At 34.1% G+C, this 16,083-nt stretch overlaps 1 protein-coding gene across 4 annotated transcripts in view; it reads left to right on the top strand.

The window, feature by feature from the left end:
* The window catches only part of LOC143243870 (PDZ domain-containing RING finger protein 4-like), a 283,466-nt gene that overhangs the window by 207,015 nt on the left and 60,368 nt on the right, over nt 1-16,083 (top strand). The window contains exon 1 of one of the 4 annotated variants that reach the window (XM_076487648.1): nt 5,612-5,770. The exons of the other annotated variants lie outside the window; for them this stretch is intronic. Coding sequence (XP_076343763.1) covers nt 5,750-5,770 — 21 coding nt within the window. The 5' untranslated portion in view covers nt 5,612-5,749. Of the gene's footprint in view, nt 1-5,611; nt 5,771-16,083 lie in introns of those variants that run through there. 4 annotated transcript variants of the gene reach the window in all.

Below are 16,083 nucleotides of genomic sequence, written 5' to 3'. Positions count from 1 at the left end.
CAGAAATCCTGCATAAAACTTTTCCCAAATAGAGCACTTTTTCATGATGGTGTTTTGATAGAAATCCTGCATCAAATTTTTCCCAAATAGAGCACTTTTTTGATGGTGGTGTTTTGATAGAAATCCTGCATCAAAATATTTCCCAAATAGAGCACTTTTTGATGATGGTGTTTTGATAGAAATCCTGCATCAAACTTTTCCCAAATAGAGCACTTTTTCATGATGATGTTTTGATAGAAATCCTGTATCAAACTTTTCCCAAATAGAGTACTTTTTAATGATGGTGTTTTGATAGAAATCCTGCATCAAACTTTTCCCAAAGAGAGCACTTTTTGATGATGGTGTTTTGATAGAAATCCTGCATCGAAATATTCCCAAATAGAGCACTTTTTGATGATGATGTTTTGATAGAAATCCTGCATCAAACTTTTCCCAAATAGAGCACTTTTTCATGATGGTGTTTTGACAGAAATCCTGCATCAAAATTTTCCCAAATAGAGCACTTTTTCATGATGGTGTTTTGATAGAAATCCTGCATCAAATTTTTCCCAAATAGAGCACTTTTTTGATGATGGTGTTTTGATAGAAATCCTGCATCAAAAATTTTCCCAAATAGATCACTTTTTGATGATGGTGTTTTGATAGAAATCCTGCATCAAAATTTTTCCCAAATAGAGCACTTTTTGATGATGGTGTTTTGATAGAAATCCTGCATCGAAATTTTCCCAAATAGAGCACTTTTTGATGATGGTGTTTTGATAGAAATCCTGCATCAAACGTTTCCCAAATGGAGCACTTTTTGCATTGCCATTGACATTCCAAATCCAACGACTCACAAACTCCGTTGATTATCAAGTGACATTCACGTTGCACGTTTTGTCCGGTTTTCGGATCCCAATACACATTTGTTTGGTCTTCAAGATAATATGATTATATGTAGCTAATACTAAGAGAGAACAGCAGTACTTTTTGAGGTAACTGGATGCTACCATCTTTTGATGTATCTACACGTTTTACAACAAATGCTACTTTCGGTAAGACTTTTGTTCTTGAACCTATGTCGTAAAAACACTTTGAGGCAAGATCGCTTCTGAATCAATGTTAACACTGATGACTGCACCAAAGATTAATCTGACAAGAAGAGTACTTACTTCTATACATGTTCTGTGTGCTAATTGAGAAAAACTATAACTTGACCTCACTATTCTTCGTAACAACTTTCAGTTTAACAAATTGCCTCATTTTCTAAAATTCGTTAAGGTAACTAGACAAATCGTCACCACCCAGTCTTAATGATGTGAATGAATGTATGAGTTGAAAGTTTAACGGAAACAATGGATTTGGATAGAAAGAAATACATTAGTAAATAACTGTGAGAATTGTAAGGCGATACTCACGGCTGGTCCTCTGTTATTAACTCATTACTTTAATTATGGTATCACAATGAACATCACGTAGTGCAACTGTTATGTTTTTAACCCAAACTCACTAATTCTAATTAACAGATGCCTAGATTTCTGTTCCGAGACACAAAGTACACATACATTTCTGTTCATGATTAAATAATAAATTTCCTCCATTGTACAATTAAAAATTATTGGTTTAACAATAACTTTCGTTTGTTCTGGTTTACAAATAAAGCTTTTTTTTTTCAGCTAAGTGTCATAACTAATAATTGTTTCAGTTTACAAATATTGTAACACTGTACTTCAACTTAGTACCACTACTTATTATTGTTGTTTCAAATTAAGCACAATGTACACAATGGGCTATCTCTGCCCACCACGGGTCTCGAAGTCCGGTTTTTAGTGTTGGAAGTCCGCAGACATACCGCCGAGCCACTGGGGGGTTATTGTTTCAGCTCACAAATATTGTAACACTTTGCTTCAACTAAGCACCATTACTTATGATTGTTTTAGTGTACAAATAAAGTCACTGTTTTTCTCTGTTAACTATCATAAGTTGTTTGTTGCACTTTATAATGTCTCATTTTGTCTCAACAAGCCATAATGATTTATACTTTTTAGTTACCGAATGAATTCTAGGTTTGTGTCTGTTTAAAACTAAAGACTAGATTTATCTCAGCTAGCTATAATAACTTATATTCTTTTACTTACCGAATGACTTCTAGCTTTGTGTCTGTTTAAAACTAAAGTCTAGGTTTATATCAGCTATCTCTCATTATTCCTTTGCGTCTACGTTAACTAATTTGTTATAACTTATGTTTATGTTCAGTAACCGATTCAGCTGTATGTTCGTTTTATATGTTTACTGAAGAGAAAATAACCTAGATAGGAAGTTTACTGTAGAGCATATGATCTAAATATGAAATGTACTATAGAGAACATAACCTAGATATGAAGTTTACTGAAGAGAACATAACCTAGATATGAAGTTTACTGAAGAGAACATAACCTAGATATGAAGTTAAATTTGGAGAACATAACCTAGATATGAAGTTTACTATAGAGAACATAACCTAGATATGAAGTTTACTGTAGAGAACATAACCTGATATGAAGTTTGTTGTAGAGAACATAACCTAGATATGAAGTTTACTGTAGAGAACATAACCTGATATGAAGTTTGTTGTAGAGAACATAACCTAGATATGAAGTTTACTGAAGAGAACATAACCTAGATATGAAGTTTACTATAGAGAACATAACCTAGATATGAAGGTTGTTGTAGAGAACATAACCTAGATATGAAGTTTACTATAGAGAACATAACCTAGATATGAAGTTTACTATAGAGAACATAACTTAAATATGAAGTTTATTGTAGAGAACATAACCTAGATATGAAGTTTACTATAGAGAATATAACCTAGATATGAAGTTTACTGTAGAGAACATAACCTAGATATGAAGTTTACTGTAGAGAACATAACCTGATATGAAGTTGGTTGTAGAGAACATAACCTAGATATGAAGTTTACTGAAGAGAACATAACCTAGATATGAAGTTTGTTGTACAGAACATAACCTAGATATGAAGTTTACTGAAGAGAACATAACCTAGATATGAAGTTTGTTGTAGAGAACATAACCTAGATATGAAGTTTGTTGTAGAGAACATAACCTAGATATGAAGTTTACTGAAGAGAACATAACCTAGATATGAAGTTTACTGAAGAGAACATAACCTAGATATGAAGTTTACTATAGAGAACATAACTTAAATATGAAGGTTATTGTAGAGAACATAACCTAGATATGAAGTTTGTTGTAGAGAACATAACCTAGATATGAAGTTTACTATAGAGAACATAACCTAGATATGAAGTTTACTATAGAGAACATAACCTAGATATGAAGTTTACTATAGAGAACATAACCTAGATATGAAGTTTACTATAGAGAACATAACCTAGATATGAAGTTTACTGTAGAGAACATAACCTAGATATGAAGTTTACTGAAGAGAACATAACCTAGATATGAAGTTTACTATAGAGAACATAACCTAGATATGAAGTTTACTATAGAGAACATAACCTAGATATGAAGTTTACTATTGAGAACATAACCTAGATATGAAGTTCACTGAAGAGAACATAACCTAGATATGAAGTTTGTTGTAGAGAACATAACCAAGATATGAAGTTTACTACAGAGAACATAACCTAGATATGAAGTTTACTGTAGAGAACATAACCTAGATATGAAGTTTACTCTAGAGAACATAACCTGATATGAAGTTTGTTGTAGAGAACATAACCTAGATATGAAGTTTACTGAAGAGAACATAACCTAGATATGAAGTTTACTATAGAGAACATAACCTAGATATGAAGTTTACTGTAGAGAACATAACCTGATATGAAGTTTGTTGTAGAGAACATAACCTAGATATGAAGTTTACTGTAGAGAACATAACCTAGATATGAAGTTTACTATAGAGAACATAACCTAGATATGAAGTTTGTTGTAGAGAACATAACCTAGATATGAAGTTTACTGAAGAGAACATAACCTAGATATGAAGTGTACTATAGAGAACATAACCTAGATATGAAGTTTACTATAGAGAACATAACCTAGATATGAAGTTTACTGTAGAGAACATAACCTGATATGAAGTTTGTTGTAGAGAACATAACCTAGATATGAAGTTTACTGAAGAGAACATAACCTAGATATGAAGTTTACTATAGAGAACATAACCTAGATATGAAGTTTACTATAGAGAACATAACCTAGATATGAAGTTTGTTGTAGATAACATAACCTCTACATGAAGTTTACTGTAGAGAACATAACCTCTACATGAAGTTTACTGTAGAGAGCATAACTTCGATGTGAAGGTTACTGTAAAGAGCATAACCTCGATATCAAGTTTACTGTAGAAAATATAACCTTGATGTAAAGTTTATTGTAGAAAACATAACCTAAATATGAAGTTTATTGTAAAGAACATAACCTAGATATGAAGTTTACTGTAAAGAACATAACCTAGATATGAAGTTTACTATAGAGAACATAACCTAGATATGAAGTTTACTATAGAGAACATAACCTAGATATGAAGTTTAATATAGATAACATAACCTAGATATGAAGTTTGTTGTAGAGAACATAACCTCTACATGAAGTTTACTGTAGAGAGCATAACTTCGATGTGAAGGTTACTGTAAAGAGCATAACCTTGATGTAAAGTTTATTGTAGAAAACATAACCTAAATATGAAGTTTATTGTAAAGAACATAACCTAGATATGAAATTTACTGTAAAGAACATAACCTAGATATGAAGTTTACTGTAAAGAACATAACCTAGATATGAAGTTTACTGTAAAGAGCATAACCTAGATATGAAGTTTACTGAAGAGAACATAACCTGATATGAAGTTTGTTGTAGAGAACATAACCTGAATATGAAGTTTGTTGTAGAGAACATAACCTAGATATGAAGTTTACTGAAGAGAACATAACCTAGATATGAAGTTTACTATACAGAACATAACCTAGATATGAAGTTTACTGAAGAGAACATAACCTCGACATGAAGTTTACAGTAGAGAATATAACTTCGATATGAAGGTTACTGTAAAGAGCATAACCTCGATATCAAGTTTACTGTAGAGAACATAACCTTGATATGGTTTTTAGTGTAGATACATATCCTCGATATGAAGTTTAATATAGAAAACAAATCCTCGATATGAAGTGGTTTGTTGAAATGTTAAGTGTAGGTGAATGTCACGTAGAACAATGTCTTAAGTATGAAATAAACTGATATTTACCATAACCGTTAAATGGAGACAAAAACTAAATGTGAAACACTTAAAACCTGAGACATATTTCTCTTCTTTTAAATAAAACCCTTTTCATTTGTTCTACATTTGCTTATTGACAATAAATTACAAGAGATTTTGTTCCAAAGTACATCCGCACCAGCTGTTGAATATAGGATCAAACTGTTGCGGTGCACGTGCATGTTAGTGTCAAACTTCGTATATACAACAATATAGTAGAGGAGGAGTCAAGAGCACGCCGGGCACGAGTTCTACAATTTGTCGTAGAAGCAGATGTTATTCGATCCAATCGCTAAGGGGCAACACGTCTCTTTATTATTATTATTAACACAGCTAAAGTTTTTACTGTGCAGTACATTAGTCGGAGCGTAACCATGAGCTGGTACACGTAAGACGCTCCTATGTTTACTTGTTCTGGATCTAGTTTGTCCTAAAATGAGTCTTTCGTTTAAAGTGTTTAGCTGATGTATCAACAGGTGGTGCTGTAAAAATGGATTTCTTTGTTTTGAAGGTAATCCATCGTTTTTTGTTGTTGTTTTTTGCTGAATGTTATGTTAAGGTTCCACTAAGCGTATATGAAGAATTGTGTATCGTTACCTAATTCACTCAAAACTTATTAAATCAAGGTTTCAGTAAGCGTATATAAAGAACTATAGGTATCGTTATCTAATTCACTCAAAACTGATTAAATCAGCGTTTCAGTAAGCGTATATGAAGAACTATATGTATCGTTAACTAATTCACTCAAAACTGATTAAATCAGCGTTTCAGTAAGCGTATATGAAGAACTATATGTATCGTTAACTAATTCACTCAAAACTGATTAAATCACGGTTTCAGTAAGCGTATATGAAGAACTGTGTATGGTTATCTAATTCACTCAAAACTGATTAAATCAGCGTTTCAGTAAGCGTATATGAAGAACTGTGTATCGTTACCTAATTCACTCAAAACTGATAAAATCAAGGTTTCGGTTAGATTACCCAGTAACCTCTTCTTACATTGACTCCGAAACCAACTGCTTGCTTCAATCCAGAAACCACCTATTTACTCCAGAGTGGCACAGCGGTATTTCTGCGGTCTCACACCGATGAAGGCCTTGCGTGGCCAGGTGGTTAAGGCTTTCGACTCGTAATCTGAGGGTGAGTGTTCGAATCCCCGTCGCGCCAAACATGCTCACTCTTTCAACCGTAGGGGCGTTATAATGTTACGGTCAATCCCACTATTCGTTGGTGAGAGAGTAGCCCAAGAGTTGGCGGTAGGTGATGACTAGCTGCTTTCCCTCTAACCTTACACTGCTAAATTAGAGACGGCTAGCGCAGATAGACCTCGGGTAGCTTTGCGCAAAATTAAAAAACAAACACACCGATTAAAACTTAATAAATTAATCCAGACTATAGAGACCCTGGGGGCTCAATAGTAAATCTGAAGACTTATAACGCCAGAAATCTTGTTTAGATACCCCTTGTAGGTAGGGAACAACTGGGTCATTGTGTAACTGTGTGCCTAACAACAAAAATTGGTCTGTGAAACGACTCGCGTTATTTATTTATAAAATTTTCCAACAAAACTATATCCTTCTCTGTCTGTAACTTTTTTCTTTTTTTTTTTTTACTCTCAACGTTATTTGCTACACATTAATACAAACATGTTTAATATTACCAGTATAACTAACTTTGTTCAAAATGGTCGAAATAGGCCTAGTGCCACTAGTTTGACCGGACTGTGAACATCCAAGTATGGTTTGCTTTTCGTCGTCGGAAAAACGCTTCGTACTTTGAAGTCGTAACTGACCTATAAAAGTGACAGTCAAATCTCATTAGTTGATCGGACGAGAACAGGCCAAGAGTTGAATCGGTGGTGCTGTTGGATATCTGTCTTCCGTTTAGTCTTAACAGTTCAAACCTAGAGACAGTTGTGTTCACCTAAACTGTTGAGTAGATATGTGTGAAAATCATAAAACAAAAAATAAACATTTTGAAAATATATTTTTCCTTAGCTTCATCAAGACAACTTCTAAGATTTCCTTCAGAACTTTTTACAAATGTTCATGAACTTTGCTAACAATTTGTGTATAAATATATTTTTCAACTTAGTTTAAATTTTATGATTGGAAAGACAAAATTACGCTTAAAAATAACCCTTTTTGGGTTATTAAAATAACCTTACTCCGTGATTATATAACAGGCAAGACTCGAAGATAGGGACATCAGTAGTGTTGAACTGTATCATTAAAAATGGTATTTCACAACCAGCTAACATTCGCGCAACAAACGAAGTTAAAACGTTTGTAATCAGAAGTTACCCACGAACCTACAACCCACGAACCTACAACCCACAAACCTACAGTTAATTCTAGCTTAACAGGGAACTTCTTCTGAAACTATAAATGATATAATTCAAGCGATACAAAGTTAGATTATCCCTAAGGTAAAGATACCCACATATTAAAGTCTTATACAAACGGTATCATATCTGTAACAAACAGAAGTGTCGTCGTACTGAACTAGTCATATCTCTACTTAGGTGTCTAAAAACGTTTAGGTAGTTTGTTATTGTTTCTTTGATGATAATACACTTCTCAACTGGCACTTAGCCAAGCACATAACATTCTCCAAGGTTACTGTAATAATTTAAACATCTGAATGTCGAAAAACTCGCCATACTGCATGAAAATACAACATTTTAAAGACTTATTTCAGTAATATATAACTCTGTGAAGGCAAAACATGCAGTACTTTGTAGAAATTGATAGTAATGTGTGGTTCCATAATGACAGTGTACAGCACTTTGTATGGTTCCATAATGACAGTGTACAGCACTTTGTATGGTTCCATAATGACAGTGTACAGCACTTTGTATGGTTCCATAATGACAGTGTACAGCACTTTGTATGATTCCATAATGACAGTGTACAGCACTTTGTATGGTTCCATAAAGACAGTGTACAGCACTTTGTATGGTTCCATAAAGACAGTGTACAGCACTTTGTATGATTCCATAAAGACAGTGTACAGCACTTTGTATGGTTCCATAATGACAGTGTACAGCACTTTGTATGGTTCCATAATGACAGTGTACAGCACTTTGTATGATTCCATAATGACAGTGTACAGCACTTTGTATGGTTCCATAAAGACAGTGTACAGCACTTTGTATGGTTCCATAAAGACAGTGTACAGCACTTTGTATGATTCCATAAAGACAGTGTACAGCACTTTGTATGGTTCCATAATGACAGTGTACAGCACTTTGTATGATTCCATAAAGACAGTGTACAGCACTTTATACTGATATTTCTTTGTATAACTCTATAATTACGTATAAACAAAGTAAAGATAAGTAATTAGCTATTTCAATGTGATTCGTTATAATACATATTTGTAGCACAAATTTTAAAAGTTTGTTGGATCTCCGATTCGTTTCGTACGAAAGCGTTTTAAGAGATAATGAGTTGTTTAGTTTTCACTCACATAAATACAGCATGTTCTAACTACCAATAGTATTAAAGAAATAACCAGTACTAGTTGTGCATAATTAAGGACAACATTCAAAATATTTTGAAAAGAAGTATATTATCTCTACTTTCACTGTTTAGTTGTTTGTTTTTGAATTTCGCGTAAAGCTACACGAGGGCTATCTGCGCTAGCCGTCCCTAATTTTGCAGTGTAAGACTAGAGGAAAGACAGTTAGTCATCACCATCTACCGCTCACTCTTGGGCTACTCTTTTACGAACGAATAGTGGGATTGACCGTCACATTATAACGCCCCCACGGCTGAAAGGGCGAGCATGTTTGGTGCGACGGGGATTCGAACCTGCGACTCATGTGTATGTGTTATTAGAGTGACAGTTAATCCTTAAACGTGGGTTGTAGAGTCTTCCTATTGGTTCTGTTCCCTCTTGTCATGAATGCAATGCTCGGGACAACGGTAAGAAGCCTTAGAAGCTTTGACGTGAATAAAAAATCCAAGTAAAATGTAAAGTGAAATTAAATGTAATTTAAGCCTATTGTTAAAATAAAAAAAATTTCATTTTAAATACTTAAGTCATCTAATATTTAGAGTTTGAGGCCCTTTTATTTTTATGTGTGAGAAATAATAGTAGGTTCTACTACTAGGTAGCTCTCGACACATATAAAACTGGAGATATAGTAGTACATTCTACTGCTAGGTTGCTCTTTTCATTAAAACTGGAGAAGTAGTAGGAGGTTCTAGTGCTAGATGGCTCTTGACACATGACACTTAAGAAATAGTAGTAAATTCTACAACTAGGTGGCTCTTTTCACTTATAAAACTGAAGAAATAGTAGTAGGTTCTACTGCAAGATAGCTCTGGACATCTAAAACTGGAGATATAGTAGTAGATTCTACTGTTAGGTGGCTCTTGACACGTATCAAACTGGAAAAGCTGTAGTAGGTTCTACAACTGCTATGTGGCTGTTGGTACCTATTAAATTGGAGAAATAGTAGTAGATTCTACTGCTAGGTGGTTCTTGACACGTATAAAACTGGAAAAGTTGTAGTAGGTTCTACTACTGCTATGTGGCTGTTGGTACCTATTAAATTGGAGAAATAGTAGTAGATTCTACTGCTAGGTGGTTCTTGACGCGTATAAAACTGGAAAAGTTGTAGTAGGTTCTACTACTGCTAGGTGGCTGTTGGTACGTATTAAATTGGAGAACTAGTAGTAGGTTCTACTGCTAGGTGGCTCTTGACACATATGAAACTGAGAAATTCAGCAGTTCTCAAGTATTATTAGTTGGCTGGATGTTTTAGACTAAAAGCTACATTGGGTTATCTATTGCGTGTAATCGAACCCTAGATTTTAACTTCATAAGTCCTACGACTTACCGCTATCTCACCGAAAGACATCAAAATTCTCTCACTCCCTTAACATAATACCTGTTTTAAAATGGTTAATCTATAGAATTCTCTCACTCCCTTAACATAATACCTGTTTTAAAATGGTTAATCCATAGAATTTTCTCACTCCCTTAACATAATACCTGTTTTAAAATGGTTAATCCATAGAATTCTCTCACTCCCTTAACATAATACCTGTTTTAAAATGGTTAATCCATAGAATTCTCTCACTCCCTTAACATAATACCTGTTTTAAAATGGTTAATCCATAGAATTCTCTCACTCCCTTAACATAATACCTGTTTTAAAATGGTTAATCCATAGAATTCTCTCACTCCATTAACATAATACCTGTTTTAAAGGAAACATTTCTATTGATGTTTTTACTTCACTATTCAATTACTTTCGTAGTGATTTGTGTTACATCGTCACAGTGTTCAGTGTGTAATGTCCTACCTGCTTAGTGACGTATTCTATAACAAAGGCTGGTCCAGTGTTACATCATCACAGTGTTCAGTGTGTAACGTCCTACCTGCTAGTGACGTATTGTATAACCGGTCCAATGTTACATCGTCACAGTGTTCAGTGTGTAATGTCCTACCTGATAGTGACGTATTGTATAACCGGTCCAGTGTTACATCGTCACAGTGTTCAGTGTGTAATGTTCTACCTGCTAGTGACGTGTGTATAACCGGTCCAGTGTTACATCGTCACAGTGTTCAGTGTGTAATGTTCTACCTGCTAGTGACGTGTGTATAACCGGTCCAATGTTACATCGTCACAGTGTTCAGTGTGTAATGTTCTACCTGCTAGTGACGTGTTGTATAACCGGTCCAGTGTTACATCGTCACAGTGTTCAGTGTGTAATGTATATTGCTTGCTAGTGACGTGTTGTATAACCGGTCCAGTGTTACATCGTCATTATATCCTCACTCATTTTTGCCTGTAAATAATTTTTAAGTCCGTTTATTTCTAACACGCCAGTCCTTATTTTGACTTATTTCTTGAACTAATGTTTCCACACCATTAAACGTTGTACTTTCAACCTTTGGTGTGTTTGTGCTGAGCGACCACGTGAGAGATCATTATGGCTTCGTATTATCGACCCTAATTTTTAATTACTGGCGAGATGTAAGACAGCCAGTCAGCAGCATTCACTGCCATAAAGTATTTCTATGGTTTTAACTGTTTAATATGATTAACTGTCACTCCTATAATGCTAGGAAAACAGTTAGGTTCAGAAAGTCAGGTTCAGTATGGAAAGTGTTCTTTGGTATCGAACCTTGGACCACTTGATCTCAGCAACACACGACATTCAGGCCACACGTGGCCCTCTGGAAATAATGATTATTTTAAATCTTCCTCAGGAATCTGCTTCACTTAAAGCTCATACTGACTCTCGTAGTTAAGCCTATATTTACTGTAATAAGGCAATCCATGATTCTCCTTTGTTAGTAAAATTTCATCAGAAGGGGTGTCCGGAGTTCTAGAATGAAAAATATCTGTGAAGGAAAAATGTTTGTCAACTTCACTAAAATTCAAACGTTATTTAATCTATCTGTGCATCGGTTTGTCTTATATGTCCGTCTACGTTTCCACCAAATACCGGGGAAAGTTGAAGGAAGATTTTTAACACATTATCATTCAGTCGTTAAAACTTAGCCCTTTTCAGTCTTTCACAAATGAAATATTTGTTGCATGCTGTGAAAATTAATTTAAAGTTTTCCTGAAAGTTGACATTAGGCCAATATTAATTAACACCTGAAGTATGTAACTTGTTCTGACTGGAATTTAATATTAAGTAACACTTAATACGGTTTTAAGACAGGAAATTGGCCCGGCATGGCCTAGCGCGTTAAGGCGTGCGCTTCGTAATCTGAGGGTCGCGGGTTCGCGCCCGAGTCGCATAAACATGCTCGCCCTCCCAGCCGAGGGGCGTTATAATGTGACGGTCAATCCCACGATTCGTTGGTAAAAGAATAGCCCAAGAGTTGGCGGTGGGTGGTGATGACTAGCTGCCTTCCCTCTAGTCTTACACTGCTAAATTAGGGACGGCTAGCACAGATAGCCCTCGAGTAGCTTTGTGCGAAATTCCAAAACAAACAAACAAGACAGGAAATCAAACATTAATTTAAAAGCATCTCTATTGACTCTTTCTTCTTCTCTCCATTCATTTCCAAGTTGAAATATTCATGTTTGTGTTAATCTTTCACAAGACTCTTCCACTGGAAGTTTTAAACTATTACAGGTAGAAAATCGAAAACAACAAGATAACTGTAGCTAACAGCTTTCTTCTCATAGGACTGCACATAGTCCTATGATATGATTAGTTTTTCCTCAGTCAGTATGGTTTTAATATGAAAGTACTTATTCGTGGTTATTTTTCACAAAAATCATGATAATAGTAACGTTACAATAACAACGAAGTTATTATTTGTGTCAAAGATAAGAAATAAGATAAACTAATTATTCACTGGCTTAACGACACTTTCTAAATTTGTTTGTCTGTTTTTGTTTGTTTTATAATTATAATTGGATTTTTGTGTTGAGATAGCACGAAGTAATTTGCTATTTTAATGATCTGCAAAATATCCAAAGCATTATTTTTGACAGTTACGATATTATATAATAAATACATTCCAACATTGTGTTCAGCATAACTTTGTTTGTTTGTTTGTTTCGGAATTTCTCACAAAGCTACTCGAGGGCTATCTGTGCTAGCCGTCCCTAATGTAGCAGTGTAAGACTAGAGGGAAGGCAGCTAGTCATCACCACCCACCGCCAACTCTTGAGCTACTCTTTTACTAACGAATAGTGGGATTGACCGTCACATTATAACGCCCCCACGGCTGGGAGGGCGAGCATATTTGGCGCGACACGGGCTCGAACCCGCGACCCTCGGATTACGAGTCGCACGCCTTACGCGCTAGGCCATGCCAGGCCCTTCAGCATAACAGTTAGATTCCTTACCGTTCCAATTAATAAACACATTCCAATAGTGAATTTAGTATGACGATTTGACTTCTTACCGTTCCAACTAATAAACACATTCCAATAGTGTGTTTAGTATGACGATTTGACTTCTTACCGTTCCAACTAATAAACACATTCCAATAGTGTGTTTAGTATGACGATTTGATTTCTTACCGTTCCAACTAATAAACACATTCCAATAGTGTGTTTAGTATGACGATTTGACTTCTTACCGTTCCAACTAATAAACACATTCCAACAGTGTGTTTAGTATGACGATTTGACTTCTTACCATTCCAACTAATAAACACATTCCAATAGTGTGTTTAGTATGACGATTTGATTTCTTACCGTTCCAACTAATAAACACATTCCAACAGTGTGTTTAGTATGACGATTTGATTTCTTACCGTTCCAACTAATAAACACATTCCAATAGTGTGTTTAGTATGACGATTTGACTTCTTACCGTTCCAACTAATAAACACATTCCAATAGTGTGTTTAGTATGACGATTTGATTTCTTACCGTTCCAACTAATAAACACATTCCAATAGTGTGTTTAGTATGACGATTTGATTTCTTACCGTTCCAACTAATAAACACATTCCAATAGTGTGTTTAGTATGACGATTTGACTTCTTACCGTTCCAACTAATAAACACATTCCAACAGTGTGTTTAGTATGACGATTTGACTTCTTACCATTCCAACTAATAAACACATTCCAATAGTGTGTTTAGTATGACGATTTGATTTCTTACCGTTCCAACTAATAAACACATTCCAACAGTGTGTTTAGTATGACGATTTGATTTCTTACCGTTCCAACTAATAAACACATTCCAATAGTGTGTTTAGTATGACGATTTGACTTCTTACCGTTCCAACTAATAAACACATTCCAATAGTGTGTTTAGTATGACGATTTGATTTCTTACCGTTCCAACTAATAAACACATTCCAATAGTGTGTTTAGTATGACGATTTGATTTCTTACCGTTCCAACTAATAAACACATTCCAATAGTGTGTTTAGTATGACGATTTGACTTCTTACCGTTCCAACTAATAAACACATTCCAATAGTGTGTTTAGTATGACGATTTGACTTCTTACCGTTCCAACTAATAAACACATTCCAACAGTGTGTTTAGTATGACGATTTGACTTCTTACCGTTCCAACTAATAAACACATTCCAACATTGTGTTTAGCATTACAGTCGCACCTCTTACAATTCCAGCTGACTCACCTGGCTTCGCTAAGTATTTAAAATGCAATTCTCCAAGCCCAGTCAACTGAAAGCTGATCGGTGTTCGTGTGATCTAATTTAACCAGTTTTGAAAATTCAGATATAAAACCAAAATATGTGATGGTTTAAAATCTCTTATTGTTTTACTATAAGTAACTAACATATCAAACTTTCACATCAATAAGCTGATACAAACGATGCTGCCTGTCTGAACGAAGCTAGTTGTTCATTTCAAGGTTCTGGATTCAAAAAAACCTTGAAAACTGCCCCACTACAATACAATCAATGGAGATAATTTACAGTAGAGAAACGTGCGGACTAGATAACTCCTAAAACACTGCTTAATTTAGGTAGAGGTTAGCGTTGTAGATTTATATGGTTGATCTGTGTCGTGTTTAAACTTGATAGTTTTTGTTGATCTAGATTAATGTTTAAACTTGATAGTTTATGTTGATCTAGATTAATGTTTAAACTTGATAGTTTATGTTGATCTAGAGTAATGTTTAAACTTGATAGTTTATGATGATATAGGTAGTGTTTAGACTTGATAGTTTGTGATGATATAGGTAGTGTTTAGACTTGATAGTTTATGATGATATAGGTAGTGTTTAGATATGATAGTTTATGATAATATAGGTAATGTTTAAACTTCATAGTTTATGATAATATAGGTAATGTTTAAACTTGTTGGTTTATGATGATATAGGTAATGTTTAAACTTGATGGTTTATGATGATATAGGTAGTGTTTAAACTTGATGGTTTATGATGATATAGGTAGTGTTTAGACTTGATAGTTTATGATGATATAGGTAGTGCTTAGACTTGATAGTTTATGATGATATAGGTAGTGTTTAGACTTGATAGTTTATGATGATATAGGTAGTGTTTAGACTTGATAGTTTATGATGATATAGGTAGTGTTTAGACTTGATAGTTTATGATAATATAGGTAATGTTTAAACTTGATGGTTTATGATGATATAGGTAGTGTTTAGACTTCATAGTTTATGATAATATAGGTAATGTTTAAACTTGATGGTTTATGATGATATAGGTAGTGTTTAGACTTGATAGTTTATGATGATATAGGTAGTGTTTAAACTTGATAGTTTATGATGATATAAGTAGTGTTTAAACTTTATAGTTTATGATGATATAGGTAGTGTTTAAACTTGATGGTTTATGATGATATAGGTAGTGTTTAGACTTGATAGTTTATGATGATATAGGTAGTGTTTAGACTTGATAGTTTATGATGATATAGGCAGTGTATAAACTTGATGGTTTGTGATGATGTAGGCAGTGTTTAAACTTGATGGTTTATGATGATATAGGTAGTGTTTAGACTTGATAGTTTATGATGATATAGGTAGTGTTTAGACTTGATAGTTTATGATAATATAGGTAATGTTTAAACTTGATGGTTTATGATGATATAGGTAGTGTTTAGACTTCATAGTTTATGATAATATAGGTAATGTTTAAACTTGATGGTTTATGATGATATAGGTAGTGTTTAGACTTGATAGTTTATGATGATATAGGTAGTGTTTAAACTTGATAGTTTATGATGATATAAGTAGTGTTTAAACTTTATAGTTTATGATGATATAGGTAGTGTTTAAACTTGATGGTTTATGATGATATAGGTAGTGTTTAGACTTGATAGTTTATGATGATATAGGTAGTGTTTAGACTTGATGGTTTGTGATGATATAGGCAGTGTATAAACT

Source organism: Tachypleus tridentatus, chromosome 1, assembly GCF_004210375.1.
Source record: "Tachypleus tridentatus isolate NWPU-2018 chromosome 1, ASM421037v1, whole genome shotgun sequence".
NCBI classification, from domain to species: domain Eukaryota; kingdom Metazoa; phylum Arthropoda; class Merostomata; order Xiphosura; family Limulidae; genus Tachypleus; species Tachypleus tridentatus.
Note: the sequence above shows the minus strand (reverse complement) of the source record. Positions and strands in the feature narration are given on the sequence as shown.